Consider the following 18,740-nt stretch of genomic DNA (forward strand, 5'->3'; position numbering starts at 1 on the left):
CTCTTATCTACCTGTGAATAATCCATATCCCTCCATGTCCGTGTGCCTTTCCAAAAGTCTCTTAAATATATTATATCTGTCTCTACCACCAAATGCATCAGCGCCTTCCGGGCACTCACCACCCTCTGTGTAGAAAACGTGCCCCACACATCTCCTTTAAACTGCCCCTCTCACCTGAAAGCTATGCCCTCTTGTATTTGATATTGCCATCCTGGGAAATAGGTTTTAACTGTCTCATAATTTTGATGTACCTCAACCTCCTGGATTCCAGAGAAAACAATTCACGTCTGTCCATCCTCTTCCTGTAGCTAATACCCTCTAATCCAGGCATCATTCTGATAAACCACCTCAGCACCCTTTCCAAAGCCTCCACACCCTTCCACCAACAGAGCGACGAGAAGTGCAAGTAATACTCCAAATGTGACCTAATCAAAGTTTTAGAAAGCTGCATCGTGACTTCCTGTCTCTTATACTCAATGCCCCGACCTGTGAAAGCAAGCAAACCATGTGTCTTCCTACCACTGCGTCTTGTGTTGGCACTTTCAGGGAGTTTCGGACTTGGAAGATAGGTCCCATATTTTTTTCTTTTATCATTCAGACATCCTCAACCAATATAGCAACTGTGCACCCACATATTTGACACTCTAAATGGGCCCTGGTTCTTCACAGCTCTCTGTTGCCCTCAGTCCTGATCTCAATTTCATTGTGCCCATCCTCCTTCTCCAACTATCTGCTCTGAACTGGCACAATCCCTCAGCATCTCCCCATCCCCTGCTCATTGAACTGATTGAAAAATCATTCACGCTTTCATTTCCTCCCGCCTAGACTACTGCAACTCCCTGTACACTGGGATCAGCCAATCATCCCTGTCCCGCCTGCAACTGGTCCAAAACGCCGCAGCGAGACTCCTGACGGGTACCCGTAAAAGGGACCACATCACCCCGATTCTGGCCTCTCTCCACTGGCTCCCTGTACGGTACAGAATCAACTTCAAGCTCCTCCTATTCACGTATAAAGCCCTAAATGGACATCCCCCCCCCCCGACATCAAAAATCTTCTAACCCCCCTCTCTAACTGCAGGTCCCTCAGGTCGGCCGACTTGGGGCTACTCACTATCCCGCGGTCTAGGCTTAAGCTCAGGGGTGACCGCACTTTTGCGGTTGCAGCTCCTAGACTGTGGAACAGCATCCCTCTCCCCAACAGAACTGCCCCCTCCATCGACTCCTTTAAGTCCAGGCTCAAAACCTATTTCTACTCCCTAGCGTTTGAGGCTCATTGAGGAGGCGCTGTGAACTGTTCTGTATGTGCTCTTAGGTTTGCGTGCTACTGTATGTTTCATTTTTTCCTTAGTACCTAATCAGATGTACAGCACTTTGGTCAACGTGGGTTGTTTTTAAATGTGCTATATAAATAAAATTGACTTGACTTGACTTGATTGTTGACCTGATTGCACATTCTTTCCCATGAACCTATGGGCAATCCCAGCCCTTCCCCATGTTGAACTTCCTGGGAAAAAGGTAAGAGAGAAATTACGAGAGTCGTAGATAGGATAGACAGTCTGAACTTTTTTTACCAAGAATGGAAAAAATTCAAATACTAGAGGGCATAGCTTTAAGGTGAGAAGGACAAAGTTTAAAGGAGATGTGCAGGGCAGTTTTTTTTACAAAGAGGGTGGTTAGTGCATGAATGCGCTGTCTGGGGTGGTGGTGGAGGCAGTTATGATAGTGGTGTTCACGAGAATTTTGGATGGGCGTATGAATATGCAGAGAATGGCAGGATATGGATTAAGTGCAGGCAGATAAGAGTTGGTCTTGGCATCATATTCGGCATAATTGTGCTGTACTGTTCCATGTTCTATGTTCTATCTTAGTGAACTCTCATTCTGTGTTTGCTGCAGGAAACCCAGTTGTCCCAGAGGTGATTAGTAATAGTGCTCCCAGGACAATGTGGTCCAACTCTCACCATAACTTCCAATAGGAGTATTGCACTGGGAATACTATAACTTGATGCACTAGCGACAAGTGATGTAAATTGACCTATAATGGTCACCATTGACTATCGCTCTGTGTTAAATACATTTTCAGTCATTGAGTGCCGAATGACAGCACTTCACAATCCAATTCCAGGCCAGTTCTCCCTTGGTTGAAAAAACTTAAAAGCCCTACATACCTCAAAACACTTAACCTTTGATAGACAAAAAATACTGGAATAACCCAGCAGGACAGGCAGCATCTCTGGGGAGAAGGAATGGGTAAAACCCTTCTTCAAACCTTTTAACTTCCACTTAACCTTTGCTGTTCTAAGGAGTTTTACAAAAGACCTTCAGGGACTTCTGCACGTAAATGAGCTTCCCTACCCCTGGGACCATTCTAACAATATTTCCAAGGTCAATATTGTCAATATTTCCAATATTTTCCCCCCAAAGCGCAGTGCCTTGCAATGAACAAAGCTCCCCAATTGAAATACAATCAGAGATCTATAAAAGTCTACCATAACTTCTTTCTTCTTACAACCCGTGGCTCTATTTAGAATCTGTTTGGGTTTTTTTTTTCAACAAATGGAGCACCAAATTCAATTTAGGCTGAATCTTAATTTTAGTGAAGTGCTTTAGACTTTAGAGCTACAGCGTGAAAACAAGCCCTTCGGCCCACCGAGTCTGCGCCCACGAGCGATCATCCCATACGCTAGCACTATCCTACACACTAGGGACAATTATAATCTTACCAAAGCCAATTAACCTACAAACCTGCACGTCCTTGGAGTGTGGGAGGAAACTGGAGCACCCAGAGAAAACCCACACAGTTTAAGGTGCTTCACAGATTCACACGGGGACATTTTTGCTCCGGTGAAACAAAAGGTTTGGTTAAATCTTGATGGAGAAGACCAAAATGGAGAGGAGATTTAGAGCTCAGAGTCTCAGCAACTGAAGGGATGCCTACTAATGGTGGAACAAGGCATGTGGATATGCAGGGAAAGGAGGGATATTGATCATGTGCAGGCAAATAAGAGTTAGTCTTGGCATCATGTTCGGTACAGATATTGTGGGCCAAAGGGCCTGTTTCTGTGCTGTACTATTCTATGTTTTCATGAAAATTGGGGACGATTAAGAAACTACAATTGGACAAGTGCAGAGTGGGTGTAGGGCTGGAGGATATTAAAGAGACAGTGGAGAATTTTACTAATCAAGGTTTATTAACATGACCTGCTACCTTTAAAGATTTGTGCATGTAAACCACTGGGTCTCTCTATCCTTGCAACTCTATTAAGACTACAGCATTTATTTATATTGCCTCCATTCCTTAGGGTAGCATGGTGGCACAGCGGTAGAGTTGCTGCCTTACAGCTCGAGAGACCCAGGTTATATCCTGACTATGGGTGCCGTCTGTATGGAGTTGGTATGTTCTCCCTGTGACCACGTGAGATTTCTCCGGATGCTCTGGTTTTGTCCCACAATCCAAAGATGTACAGGTTTGTAGGTTAATTGACTTCTGTAAATTATCCCTGTTGTTTAGGATATGGGTGGTTGCTGGTCAACATGCACTCGGTGGGCCGAATGACCTGTTTCCACACTATGTCTCTAAACTAAACTAAACTAAGCTAAATCAGCCCTGACTGTAAGAATGACCTTAGCCCTATCTGATACTGCAAGATTGGCTTACTCCCACACTCCAAAGATGTGCAGGTTTATAGGTTAATTGGATTCTGTAAAAATTGTAAATCATCCCTGGTGTCTGGGATAGTGCTACTGTATGCGGTGATCGCTGGTCTGCGCAGTCTCAGTGGGCCGAAAGGCCTGTTTCCATGCTGTATCTCTAAAGTCTAAAGTCCTTCCCTCCCAAGCATATCACATCATCCACCTCTGCACTAAATTTCAGACGACCCTTGTCTTCCCATCTCGCCAGACTCTTTACATTATTAGCCATTATTAATGTCCTGAGCCTTCAAGGATGTTGAACAGTTTATTTGCCCAAGTATTTACTGAGGAACCACCAACCATCGTAAATTACTTAAACATATAAATTATAAGCAAACAAACAAAAGTCAATTTAAGTGTTAAGTTCTGAAATATGACATCTCTATGTGGCTCTTAATCTCCAATTTTGATTTCCTCACAGCAGGTTATTAATTATCATTTAAAAGTGATTAGTAAAATTATATTCATAAAGACATTAACCTGATGAGTTCCACCGTCTCGGAATACATGGTATATGGGGATTTTGCCTCTAATGGGTCACGCTCCATGGCATTTCCACATTCAATGAATGAGAGTGCTGCATCTGCATAATTAACTGCTTTTCCAAACTTATCAAGCTGAAAATTAAAAAAGAAAAGAACTTTAGTGATGTGAATCTCAACAAGAAGCACCCCAATTTCACTTCTCACTGGTGACACGGCAGAAGGCTCAGCTTGTAACGATTGACTTATGTCATGCCAGTGACAACAAAGGTAGGGAGCATTAAAACACGATGGATATATTAATTACCAGTGCGTCAGCTCGATGTTTCAGCTTCTTGGCCTCTTGCATGTAGTAATCGGCATTATGAGATCTGTAAAACAGTCATCATCAGTCACAACTGGGTGTCCACGGTGTTGAGAATCAGTCACCGCTCTGTTACAGTCAAGGAAGGTGATCTGCTCCCAGACAAGACAAGACGGACTACAGGAACGAGGAAGAGTAGAGGGCAGCACGATGGCGCAGCGGTAGAGTTGCTGCCTCACAGCGCAAGAGACTCGGGTTCGATCCTGTCTATGGGTGTTGACTGCACGAAGTTTGTACATTCTTCCTGTGACCGCGTAGGTTTTCTCCAGGTGCTCCGGTTTCCCCCCACATCCCAAGACGTACAGGTTTGTAGGTTAGTCAGAGAGATATTCCTTTACTTTGGACTTTAGATTTTAGAGATACAGCGTGGAAACAGGCCCTTCGACCCCGTACACTAGCACTATCCTACATACTAGGGACAACTTACAATTTACAGAAGCCAATTAACCTACAAACCTGATTGTCTGGAGTGTGGTAGGAAGCCGGAGCACCCGGAGAAAACCCACGCAGTCACAGGGAAAACGTACACACTCCGTACAGGCAGCACCCGAAGCTGGGTCTCTGGCGCTGTGAGGCAGCAACTCTACCATCACTGAGCCATCTGCGTCACTGAGTCATCCCAATGTGGTTTCCTTTCATGTTCTGTGGAGATCATTTCAATGGAATCCACCTACTGTTGTGCATCAATGGGGCTTGAACTTACAACCTACTGACTCTGAGAGTAGACCAATGGATGTACTTCTGGAAGCTCAGTAGCATGGCGGCCCCATAGCAGAAGCGTCTACGTCGCGGGGCAGGAAACTGGAAGTGTCCTGAGCTAATTCTGCTTCCACCATCGTCTACTGTACAAGTGATGGCTCCCACTGAATGTCGCCGGAAGCTTGCGCCCGTTTCAGGACAAACGATGACAGTGATGTAACATTTGAATGATGGACACGAAAGAAATATGTAGCAAATGAACACTCACGTGTCGTCAAAAGTTAACTTGGGTCTTCGTGGTTCTGAATGACCATTGGATATCAACGTCCAAGTATCCGTTTGCGATTGGCTGTTTTCTTGGACGCTGCTTGACAAGCTGGGATGCGATTCGTTCTCCTGCAATAAAGAGGTATTTGGTATTGCAAGGAATGAGGTATTTTCCTGGTAGCAAGGTTAGTGTGGAATACCCAACAACAGATCCAATGTTACAGCACATAAACACCCATCTGATTGAACAACCATGATTTTATTCGATGTTAGAACAGTCTCGAGGGTCAAGCAGCCTGTTCCTGTTGTAAATTTGAGAGGAACTTAAATTTGTAAGGAAGATTGGAGGGCGATTGTAAGAACCAGAGGATATAGGTTTAAGGCAAGAGTGGAATGACTTAATGGGAACCTGAGGAGCAACTTTTTAACACAAAGGATAGTAGATATATGGAACCAGCTACCTGAGGAGGTAATTGAGGCAGGTACAATAACAATGTGTAAAGACATTTGGACAGTTACATGGATAGGAAATGTTTAAAGGGATATGGGCTAAATGCAAGCAGGTGGGACTAATGGAGATGGGGCATCTTGATCGCCATGGGTGAGTTGGGCCTAATGGCTTATTTTGGTGCTACGTGACTCTATGACTACAACCTGACAACAGATGTTGGAGGTATCTGTCACTTATTTGACCTTAAAGAGGTGCGGCGATGCAGCAGGTAGAGCTGCTGCCTGACGACTCCAGCAATCCGGGTTCAATCCTGACCGCAGGTGCAGTCTGTGTGGAGTTTGCACATTCTCCCTGTGACCACGTGGGTTTCTCTTCCAGGGACTAGGATTTCCTCCCTCATCCCAAAGGCATGATTCACTGGCCCTTCATTGGCACTCGGTCCAAATCATGAAGCTTCTTCCTTATCTACACTCTGGGAGCACCTTCACCAGAGGGACTAATGGTTTGAGATAGTGGCTCACTATCCTTCTCCCAAGGGCATTAGAGATGGTGAATACACATTGACTTGCCAAATACATGAGTAAATGATCAAAAGATCAACGTGCTGTCAGGCGATTTAGAATCTGGACAATTTAAAAGGTAACATAGAAACATAGAAAATAGGTGCAGGAGGAGGCCATTTGGCCCTTCGAGCCAGCACTGCCATTCATTATAATAGACAATAGACAACAGGTGCAGGAGGAGGCCATTCGGCCCTTTAAGCCAGCACTGCCATTCAATGTGATCATGGACTGTACATGGACAGGAAAGCTTTAGAGGGATACTAGACCAAACATGGGCAGATGGGGAGTGGCTTTCACTACTTAGAGGACACAAATTCTTAAGTGTTTGCCATCAGAGCTGGAAAGAGGCATGAGGAGAATGTTGTACTACATCAGCATGAGCGGTGATATAAAGTGCTTATCTTAAAAGAAGCAGAAAAACAGATTATTTGAAAAGGAAACTGTATACATACTTCACAGAAAAGTCACAACACGGAAGGAAGGTATGCGCCCTTGACTCTGGGCCAGCTCTTTGAAAGAATTTTACAATAAATTCCATTCCTCAGTTTCTCCAACAACCTGCACATTTATTTTGGAGTTTACTTTCAGGCTCCACACTTCAGGCTTGGGTTTTTTCTACAGACTGTACAAAGATATAAAAGTGGGATAGTTCTTCTATTCTAATGACCAACTGGAGACCTGCTTTGAAAGTGAACTGGTTCAAAGAGGAATGGTGAATTTGTGGTAGTAATTTAGATGCGAGCACAGTACACCATGGTTTATAGTAGGACCTGAAGTCCCAATCAAAACAGAATTGGATCGTTTAGGATGTTGAGTTTGTTGAATCATTTGGGACCTTGAGTCAGGTCCACCATTCGATCATGGCTGATCTATTTTTTTCCACTCAAACCATTCTCCTGCCTTCTCTCCATAACCTTAGACACCCTTACTAATCAAGAATCTACCAATCTCCGCTTGGCACCCAATGACTTGGTCTCCATAGTCATCTGTGGCAATGAATTTCACAGATTCTCCACCCTCCGGTGTTAAAGTCTGTTTTCACTTCGACAGACAGCAATACCATAAAGTTTGTAGTAAAACAGTAAAGTCTTTATTACGCCAGGCGGGAGTGGGGAGAACGGTACTGCGTGTCATCAGACACACAGAGCTCCTCCAGTTCCCGACACAATGCTCAAGCAACGTATTTAACCCCTATCTTATCAGTACATTCCAGTATAAAACTCCCGCCATGTCCGTACATGGTAATACTAGAGCTCTGCAGCTTCTTCCGATTTCAGCAAAGCCATGTCCATATAAGGCTTTGTTCCGATAAGGAGTCGTTCCTTATCTCTGCAGTTTCGCGCTCTTTTGCTTCCAAGCTGAAAAGACAGCATCATGCAACTACAAGCAAGGTGTCCATTTTATATACATGCTTAAAACTACAGCAGAGTGTCCATTTTGCAACCTACTTCACTTCTATAATTACTTTAACTCTTTCACTGGCTTAAGAAATTCCTCCTCATCTCCTTTCTAAAGGTACATCCTTTTATTCTGAGGCTGTGCCCTCTGGTCCTAGACTCTCCCACGAGTGGAAATATCCTCCTCACATCCACTCTTTCCAGGCCGATCTATAAACCTATTCTAGAAAGGAAAGCAGTAAATGATGCCTGTTTTTTTAATATTCTAAATAGTCACCTGTGCATTTCCCTCTTCAGATGCTGTCTGACCTGTTGAGTTCCTCCATCACTTTGTTTTTTCCCTCTTTGCTCAGATCAAGTGGAGGTGTGAACCAAATAGGAGGACATTGGGAAATTAGATTTGCGCAGAAGGAACAAATCGGCGATCTAGTCATCATTTAATGACCATTAGGGCGGCATGGTGGCGCAGTGGTAGAGTTACAGCGCCAGAGACCTGGACTCGATCCTGACTACAGGTGCTGTCTGTACGGAATTTGTATGTTGTCCCCGTGACCTGCGTGGGTTTTGTCCGGGATTTCCACTTTCCTCCCACACTCCAAAGACCTACAGGTTTATAGGCAAATTGGCTTGTAAAAATCATAAATTCTCCCTCGTGTGTAGGATAGTGTTACTGTGTGGGGATCGCTGATCGGCATGTACTCCGTGGGACGAAGGGCCTGTTTTCGCACTGCATCTATAAACTAAACTAAAGACATCTATTCCATTAAAATGGCAGAGGTCAGAGTGTTCAGATTCATGCTGTTTGATCTCAGATCCTACTACATTTTTCTCCAGCCATCGAACAAACAAATGTTTCTGCCAAGAGTTTGTTGTGAAACTTGGAATTTTCACTTGGAACGTCAAGCTTTCAATCTTTGCATACTGTGTTAAAAAGAAATTGGCTGATTTAATATTTTCTAAAGAGGTTTAAATTCCAGAGAATTTTGCTCTTTTTTTTTAACAAAAAGCATTATGCATTCTGAAACTATGCTTCATCTCATCTCGTGAATAGACAGAACAAGTCGAGGCTATTATGGTAATACTGAGACTTTACTGAGCTGTTGCCCTGGCAACGGAATTGAATCAGGTTATGTTCATGATGATAGAAGAAATTGAGTCTAGTGCAGTCGTCCTAATAGCGATATGTATGAATGGTTCAAACGTATAATCTGAATATGAAAAATTCTGTATGAAGGTGCTAAACTATTTATCAAAAATACTGCTGGGTTCTTCCTAATCAAATCAGGCCTGCTTCACGCCCGGCCATTTCTGTTTGAGACACCAGCACCGTCTCTTTCATTCTTGGAGCTGGGAATTTTCATAAACAAAAAGAAAACATTTATTTCAATTGGCCACAGTGCCCTAAAGCCAGGTACTGGCAAAGAACTGATCAAAAACAAAACCTGGGAAACACACAGAGTCCATAATGAACATGAAACCAACCTGTATTTTCAGTGTAGGTCCTTTGTAAGATGTTAAGACCAGAAATAGGCTAATCGGCCCCATCGAGTCTGCTCCGCCATTCGGATCATGGCTGATCTATTTTTCCCTCCCAACCCCATTCTCCTGTCTTCTCCCCAAAACCTTTGATTCCCTGCACCGATCAGCCAAAACATTATGACCTGATGAGCCAAAACATTATGACCACCTGCCTAATATGCTGTTGGTCCTCCGTGTGCAGCCCCATACGCAGCAGGGTGCGATGCACTGTGTGAATTGTGACACATTCCTCCTGTGACACCATTAAAATTTTCTGTGACTTGTGCCACAGTAGACCTTCTGTCGGTTCGGACCAGACGGGACAGCCTTCATTGCCCTCGCGCATCGATGAGCCTTGGGCGCCCAACACCCTGTCGCGGGTTTGTGGTTTGTCCCTCCTCGGACCACTGTCGGTAGGTACTCACCACTGCTGACCGGGAGCACCCAACAAGCCTTGCCGTTTCAGAGATGCCCTGACCCAGTCGTCTGGCCATAACAATTTGGTCCTTGTCAAAGTTGCTCAGGTCTTTACTCCTGCCCATTTCTCCTGCATCCAACACATCAACTTCAAGAACTGACTGTTCACTTGCTGCCGAATATATCCCACCCCTTGACAGGTGCCATTGTAACAAGATAATCAATGTTATTCACTTCGCCTGTCAGTGGTCATAATGTTTTGGCTGATCGGTGTATATCTGCTTTAAAAACATCCGATGACTTGGCCTCCACCGCCATCATTAGTCTGATTACTACTTGATTTCATCCATTGATCCCCATTTGCTTGGAGTCATTAAAGCCAATGAAATACTTTTGAAGCCTTGCCCCTTTCGCAATATAGGGGCCATATAGCACTGAAGCAGGCTCTTCTGCCCAATTCATCCATGCCAACTAAGATGCCCCATCATGGCCGGTCCCACTTGCCAGCACTTGCACATAACCATCTGAACCTTATCTATGTACCTGTCCAAGTGTCTTTTAAATGCTGTTATTGTGCCTTCCTTAACTGCCTCCTCTGGCAGCTCGTTCCATATCCCCACCACCCTCTGAGTGAAAATGGTGCTACTTAGTTCCTATTCAATCTTTCTCCTCTCACTAAAAATCTATGTCCTCTGGATCTTGATTCCCCTACTCTGTGTAAAATACTCTGTACGTTCACCCTATCAATTTCTCTCATGGTTTTATACACCTCTCTAAGATCACCCTTCATCCTTCTGCGCGCCAAAGAATAACGTCCCAGCCTGTCCAACCTCTCCCTACAGTTCAGGCCCTCAAATCCAGGCAATATTCTCGTAAATCTTTTCTGCACTCCTTCCAGCTTATTTGTGCACAGCAAACACCTCCATATTGCAATGCGTTGAGCCTCTCTGGTGATGTGGATTAAAACAGTCCTTCCATTAGTTAGGAGATTGTCCGATTCACCTCAACCCCATCGAGCATGTTGCACGTTGTCTATGGAACTGAATAGTTACAAAGCTGAAAACTATATTCTGCACTCTGCACCCTTTGCTCTACCTATTGTACATGAATTCGACTTGATTGTACTTATGTAGGGTGTATCTGATCTGTTTGGATAACATGCAACACAAACCTTTTCACTGTACATCGGTACAGTGCGTGACAATAATAAACCTTAACCCTAAATTGATTCAGAAATCGGGCCCCATATCTGAGGAAGGATGTGCTGACGTTGGAGAGGGTCCCGAGAATGATCCCGGTGATGATTGGGTTAACGTATAATGAGCGTTCAATGGCACTGGGCCTCTACTCGCTGGAGTTTAGAAGGATGAGGGGGGCGCTCATTGAAATCTATTAATATCTATCATTGAAACTTATCGAATATTGAAAGGCCTGGTTAGAGGGGATGTGGAGAGGATGTTTTCACTAGTGGGAGAGTCTAGGATCAGAGTCCATAGCCTCAGAATAAAAGGACATACCTTTAGAAAGGAGATGTGGAGACATTTATTTCGTCAGAGGGTTGTGAATCTCTGGAATTCATCGCCACAGAAGCCATAAAGGCTAAGTCAATGGGTATTGAAGATTGACCGGTTCTTGGTTAGTAAGGGTGCCAGTGATCAGGGGGAGAAGGCAGGAGAATGGGGTTGAGAGGGAAAGGTAGATCAGCCATGATTGAATGGCGGATCAAACTCGATGGGCCAAATGGCCTAATTCTGCTCCTATATCTTATGGTCTAACATGGATAGGTCACATTTCAGGTAAGGTGAAGGGACTTGAAACGTCACCTATCCATGTTCTCCTGAGATGCTGCCTGACCCACTGAGTTACTCCGGCACCTCTTTGTTACCCCAACTACACTCTCCCTTCCTTTCACAGATGAAGTAGCCGTGCGTTTCACACCATTGTGTCTTTCGTGGGCATAAGCGATGAAGAAGAGGAACTCACGGTGGTGTTTTTTGCGTGGCACGAGGGCTTGCTGTCGGGTTTGCGGTGTTTGTATTGCATGGAGGGCTGTGAGGCACTGCTTGGTACGGAGTTACTGCTGCTCTCCTGGCCAAGGAGGTTGCTCTCGTTTATCCCGCGTTTGGACTCGGGTTCATCCGGCAGTGGCGAGAGAGGAGGTGGGAACATCCGGTCCCTTTTGGTCAACTGTTTTGTTAACCTAGGAGAAGAAAGAATGAATGTTCCAGGGTTGGACATCAGAGGCAGGGAGCAACAAAACATTTCAGTCGGCCTTTCTCTCACCTCATGATAATGGAGGACACTCAACCTATCGTAGCTGTGCTATCTCTCAGGGCACCTTCTCCTATGGCACATTGGTGCAGCCGGTAGAGCTGCTGCCTCATATGCCAGAGACCCAGGTTCGATCCTGACCTCAGGTGCTGTCTGTGTGTGGAGTTTGCACGTTATCCCTGTGACCACAGGGATTTCCTCCGTGCAGTTTTGCAGGTTAATTGGCCCTTTGTAAATTGCCCCAAGTGTGCAGGGAGTGGATGCGAAAGTGGGATAAAGGAACGAGTGTGAACGTGTGATCAATGGCCGCCATGCACTCGGTGGGCAGTAGAGCCTGTTTCAGTGCTGTGTCTATAAACTCCAGCTCCCACCTGCATTCAGGGGGCAATTAGCCAAACAATCTGCACACCTTTGGGATGAAGCAGAAAGTCCCAAGGGAAAGCCTCACGGTCACGAGGAGAAAGTGCAAACTCTACACATGAGAGAACATGCAAACTCTATATAGTGAACATACAAACTCTACACTGAGAGAACATGCAAACTCTACACTGGACATGCAAACTCTACACTGAGAACATGCAAACTCTACACAGTGAACATGCAAACTCTATATAGTAAACATACAAACTCTACACTGAGAGAACATGCAAACTCTACACTGAGAGAACATGCAAATTCTACATAGAGAACATACAAACTCTACACTGGACATGCAAACTCTACACTGAGAGAACATGCAAACTCTACACTGAGAACATGCAAACTCTACACTGAGAGAACATGCAAACTCTACACTGGACATGCAAACTCTACATAGTGAATATGCAAACTCTACACTGAGAGAACATGCAAACTCTACACTGAGAACATGCAAACTACATAGTGAACATGCAAACTCTACACAGAGAGAACATGCAAACGCTACATAGTGAACATGCAAACTCTACACTGAAAGAACATGCAAACTCTACATAATGAACATGCAAACTCTACATAGAGAACATGCAAACTCTACACTGAGTGAACATGCAAATGCTACATAATGAACATGCAAACTCTACATAGTGAACATGCAAACTCTACATTGTAAACGTGCAAACTCTGTAGAGGGAGAAGGAGCAAGCTCTACACTGGGGAGAATGTGCGAACTTCACACAATGAGAATGTGCAAGTTCTATATGGAGAGAACGTGCAAACTCTGCACAGACAACAGCAGAGATCAGAATCCAACTCTGGACTGTGAGGCAACAGCTTATCGGAGATACAGCATGGAAGCAGGCCCTTAGCCAAACAATCTGCACACCTTTGGGATGAAGCAGAAGGTCCCAAGGGAAAGCCTCAGGGTCACGAGGAGAAAGTGCAAACTCTACACATGAGAGAACATGCAAACTCTATATAGTGAACATACAAACTCTACACTGAGAGAACATGCAAACTCTACACTGGACATGCAAACTCTACACAGTGAACATGCAAACTCTACACTGAGAGAACAAGCAAACTCTACACAGTGAACATGCAAACTCTATATAGTGAACATACAAACTCTACACTGAGAGAACATGCAAACTCTACACTGAGAGAACATGCAAATTCTACATAGAGAACATACAAACTCTACACTGGACATGCATACTCTACACTGAGGGAACATGCAAACTCTAAACTGAGAACATGCAAACTCTACACTGAGAGAACATGCAAACTCTACACTGGACATGCAAACTCTACATAGTGAATATGCAAACTCTACACTGAGAGAACATGCAAACTCTACACTGAGAACATGCAAACTACATAGTGAACATGCAAACTTTACACAGAGAGAACATGCAAACGCTACATAGTGAACATGCAAACTCTACATAGTGAACATGCAAACTCTACACTGAGAGAACATGCAAACTCTACATAATGAACATGCAAACTCTACATAGTGAACATGCAAACTCTACACTGAGAGAACATGCAAACTCTACATAATGAACATGCAAACTCTACATAGAGAACATGCAAACTCTACACTGAGAGAACATGCAAATGCTACATAATGAACATGCAAACTCTACATAGTGAACATGCAAACTCTACATTGTAAACGTGCAAACTCTGTAGAGGGAGAAGGAGCAAGCTCTACACTGGGGAGAATGTGCGAACTTCACACAATGAGAATGTGCAAGTTCTATATGGAGAGAACGTGCAAACTCTGCACAGACAACAGCAGAGATCAGAATCCAACTCTGGACTGTGAGGCAACAGCTTATCGGAGATACAGCATGGAAGCAGGCCCTTCAGCTGACCGAGTCCATGCTGACCATCAAAGATTCGGGGTGGCACGGTGGCGCAGCAGTAGAGTTGCTGCCTTACAACGCCAGAGAACCGGGTTCAATCCTGACTATGCGTGCTGTCTGTAAGGAGTTTGTACATTCTCCTTGTGATCATGCGGATTTTTTCCGGTTTCCGCCCATACTCAAAAGACGTACAGGTTTGTAGGTTAATTTGCTTTGGTAAAATTGTACAAAAATTGTAAAAACCTTGTGTGTAGCTTAGTGCTAATCTATGGGGATCACTAGTTGGCACAGACATAGTGGGCTGAAGGGCCTTTATATTTCTGTATTTCTAAACTAAACTAACCTATTTATGTTCATTCTTGCACTAATCCCCTTTATTCATTCTCGCCACATTGCCTGTAACCCCCCTCTGGGGGCAATTTAGAGATGTCATTTATCCTCCCAACCTGCCTGTCTTTGGGATGTGGGAAGAAACCCACACCATCACGGGAACATGCAAACTCTATGTAAACAGCGGCCGAGGTCAGGATTGAACCAGGTTCTCTGGTGCTGTGAGGCAGCAGCTCTAAGTAGTGTACCACCGTACCTCCAATTTGTCCAGCTAAATGAAGCCTGTTTGTTTAATTTATTCATTTAAGAGTCAAAGTGAAGTGTGGTTAATAGTCTTATGTACCAACAATGAAACACAGAAACTCCTACTTGCAGCAGCTTTATAGGCCCATAAACGCAATACATACAAATAAAATATAATAACCAAAAACATTTCAATAAATTAATAACTATAATAGCCATAACAATGCAAAACCAATGTCCGTAGTATGGTCCATAGAAGTTCATAGTTGCTGAGATTGGGGTTGTGCAGTGTTCAAGAGCCCGATGGTTGCTGAGAAGAAGGTATTCTTGAACCTGGTGGTCATGGTTTTCAGACTCCTGTACCTTCTTCCTGATATTAGGAGCAAAGTGAGAGTGTGGCCGGGGTTGGGTGGGTCCCTGATGATGCTGGCTGTGTTTTGGAGGCAGCGCCTCCTGTAGATCCCTTCGATGGTGGGGAGTTTAGTACCCGTGATGGACTGGGGCTGCGACCATCACTCTCTGTAATCTCCTTCATCCCTGGGCGTTCAAGTTGCCGAATCAGGCAACTTGCGACATCAGTGACATGAACATATTTCTGGGAAAACCAAAATGTGTTGTCCATCTCTAATAATGACCTTGCAGGGACATTTTAGTGTCACCCATTGGCAAATCTAAATCCAATTGTCGGCATGGATGGAGGATTTTATTTCCTTAAAAAACATTAGTCAGCCACGTGGGGATTTATGGCAATTCAGTTTGTCCTGACACCAGCTTTATATTCCAGTTATTAAAATTATATTTATTTAAATTTCCACATATGAGGTGATGGGGATTTAAACTAACGTCTCTAGATCAAAAGACTGGTAACTTAATGAACAAAAAAAACCATTACCAAAATGTCTCAGATCTTTATCTACACCAGGCACATCCCATTCTGCGTTTATTTTGTCTTTTAATCTTGCCCCTTCCTGTAGGGGGGGGGGGGGGGGCTCAGGAAAATACTGGTTACATCAACAAGAATAATTGCTGCATTAAAATCATCACAAAATCTAATCATGAGATTTACCCTTTCCAAGTGCACAGTTCATTCATAAATGACTTTCTGAGTCTGCTCTGGATGATTTTCATTAATTTTCCATGTAAAATGTAAATTTTTAATATCATTGCTCAATCTTCTCTGGCTGGAATATGAAAATCTTAAAGGGACATTTATCGTACGGAAAAAGGCACTTGAGGCCAAAAAAGACCCACGCCATTGCTTGCCCTCCACTCAAATGTCTTCAAAGCTATTTCTTCCCCCCCCACTTCTACTGGGCAGCAGATACAGAAGCATGAAAGCACGCACCAGCCAGACACAGGAGCAGCTTCTTCCACTGTTATGGCTTCTGTACATGGCCCCCAGTGTGGGATGTGAAATTGGGATAACATAGAACTAGTGTATGGGTGATTGTTGGTCGGCACGGACTCAATGGGCCGAATGGCCCATTTCCAGGCTGTAGCTAAACTATGCTTTATCGTGGACAGTGGACTTTGTCTTTGGAACTGGTGCGCTACAATGCTATTCAACATCTTCCCCTTTGATCCATCCATGTACTTGATTGTATTTACGTATAGTATTATCAGATTTGATTGAACAACGTGCAAGATAAAGCTTTTCACTGGTCCTGGTTACATGTGATAATAATAAACCTAAACCTAAACCTTTTCTCTCACCCCAACAACAAAATCTTCCATCTCTGTTTCCCCCTATCTTTATTGAATTTCCCCTTAAATACCTCCCTGCACACTTAGCTATGGTGGGAGTGAGTTTCCCATTCGACTCACCTTCTGGGCCAAGGCCAGAGGTTCACTGAGTTATCCCACGTGCCCGTTCACAGTAGTTATCCCATTTTCTCATCCACTCCCTATACACCGTGGTCAATTTACAGAGGGCCAATTAACCTACAAACCCGCACGTCTTAGGGGTGTGGGAGGAAAGCGGAACACCCGGAGGAAACCCACGTGGTCACAGGGAGAACGTACAAACTCCACACAGGCAGCACCCGAGGTCAGGATCGAATCCGGGTCCCTGGCTCTGTCACCTGCGCCACTGTGCCGCATGGTTTAGTTGAACAGTGCAGGAGGCCACAGAGAGAACAGGGTGGACCAGGACTGAAAGCTAAAGTAACAAGCAATGGGAAGCCAATGCCATCCCCTGTTGTGTGGTCAGGTGAGATCTTGAACGTACATGCGACGTTTATAGAGTGGGCAAAAATGGTTATAAATTCGAAGGTTGCTTACTCTTTACTGCTCAGGACCTTGTGGCTGGAACTTGCCGAGCAGCTGGCGGGGAGAAGCATTGGTGCCGTGGGTTCCTTCTCTATGTGTTGCTTCTTGAGTTCGCACAGACCTTCTGTGTTCTCCATCTGTGGGAAGGTACATGGCATCATTACAGGATCACCCTCCTGGCATTCCTAGCATTCCCTTACATCAATGCCAAGGCCTTACAACAAGTCACAGAGAGATACAGCATGGAAACAGGCCTTTCGGCCCACCGAGTTCACCCTGAACAGAGTTATAGAGCGATACAGTGCGGAACCAGGTCTTGTGGCACAACCCATCCCCCATCTACACTAGTTCCACCTGCATGGATTTGGCCCACATCCCTCTAAACCTATCCTATTCATGTACCTGTCTAAAAGTTTTTTAAACGTAATAGTGCCTGCCTCAACTACCTCCTCTAGCAGCTCATTCCATATACCCACCATCCTTTGTGTAGAAAAGTTGCCCCCTTCGTTCTTATTAAATATCTTCCCCCTCACCTTAAGCCTATGTCCTCAGGTTCTTGATTCCCCTACCCTGGGTAAAAGACTGTGTATCTACCCTACCTATTCCTCTCGTGATATTATACACCTCTGGAAGATCACCCCTCGTCCTCCTGCACTCCAAGAAATAAAGACCATCAACCACCTATTATACGTAATAATAATACGTATTATTATTATTATACGTATAATAATATGTATAATATTACTAATTTATACATATTTTATTCTCTCTATCTAATAACAACTTCATCATCTATCCTCATCTACTGCAACCGGTGTTCCTGCCGTTCCTGTACATTGGCGAGATGAAGCGTAGATTCAGCGACGGTTTCGCCGAGCACTTTAGCTCAGTGCGCCAAGGCCTGCCGGGTCGCCCGGTTGATAACCATTGTAACTCGCCTTCCCATTCCTACATTGACCTTTCTATCCTGTGCCTCCTCCATTGTCAGAGTGAGGCCACACACAAACTGGAGGAACAGCACCTCATATTCCACTTGGGCACCTTGCAACTAATGGTATGAACTTTAAATTCACCAATTTTAGGTAAAATTCTCCAATTTTCCAACCATCTGCCTATCAAATAACCCTCCTCACCTGTTTGCTGACTTTAAACTTTAGAGATGCAGCACGGAAACAGGCCCTTCAGCACACCGTGTCCGTGTCGACCAGCCATCACCCCGTACACTAGCACTATCCTACACACTAGGGTCAATTTACAATTTTTACCGAAGCCAATTAATCCACAACATGGACGTCTTTGGAGTGTGAGAGGAAACCGGAGCAACTGGAGTAAATCCACTTGGTCACAGGCAGAGCGTACAAACTCCGTACAGATAGTACCCATAGTCAGGGTTAAATCAGGGTCTCTGACACTCTGAGGCAGTAACTCTACCGCTGTGTCCATGTCCCACCCCAAAAATGTCTGTGATTATTTTGGCTGCTTTTC

General features: G+C 44.4%; 1 protein-coding gene across 2 annotated transcripts in view; it reads right to left on the bottom strand.

Moving 5' to 3' along the window:
- Positions 1-18,740, bottom strand: part of aff2 (AF4/FMR2 family, member 2) — a 463,349-nt gene that overhangs the window by 23,123 nt on the left and 421,486 nt on the right. For both annotated transcript variants that reach the window (XM_078412201.1, XM_078412200.1), the window contains exons 12-16: positions 17,268-17,392; positions 11,836-12,052; positions 5,508-5,635; positions 4,484-4,547; positions 4,175-4,311 (exon numbers count right to left, since the gene is read on the bottom strand). In XM_078412201.1, coding sequence (XP_078268327.1) covers positions 4,175-4,311; positions 4,484-4,547; positions 5,508-5,635; positions 11,836-12,052; positions 17,268-17,392 — 671 coding nt within the window. The remainder of the gene's footprint in view (positions 1-4,174; positions 4,312-4,483; positions 4,548-5,507; positions 5,636-11,835; positions 12,053-17,267; positions 17,393-18,740) is intronic.

This window comes from Rhinoraja longicauda, chromosome 15 (assembly GCF_053455715.1).
Source record: "Rhinoraja longicauda isolate Sanriku21f chromosome 15, sRhiLon1.1, whole genome shotgun sequence".
NCBI lineage: Eukaryota > Metazoa > Chordata > Chondrichthyes > Rajiformes > Arhynchobatidae > Rhinoraja > Rhinoraja longicauda.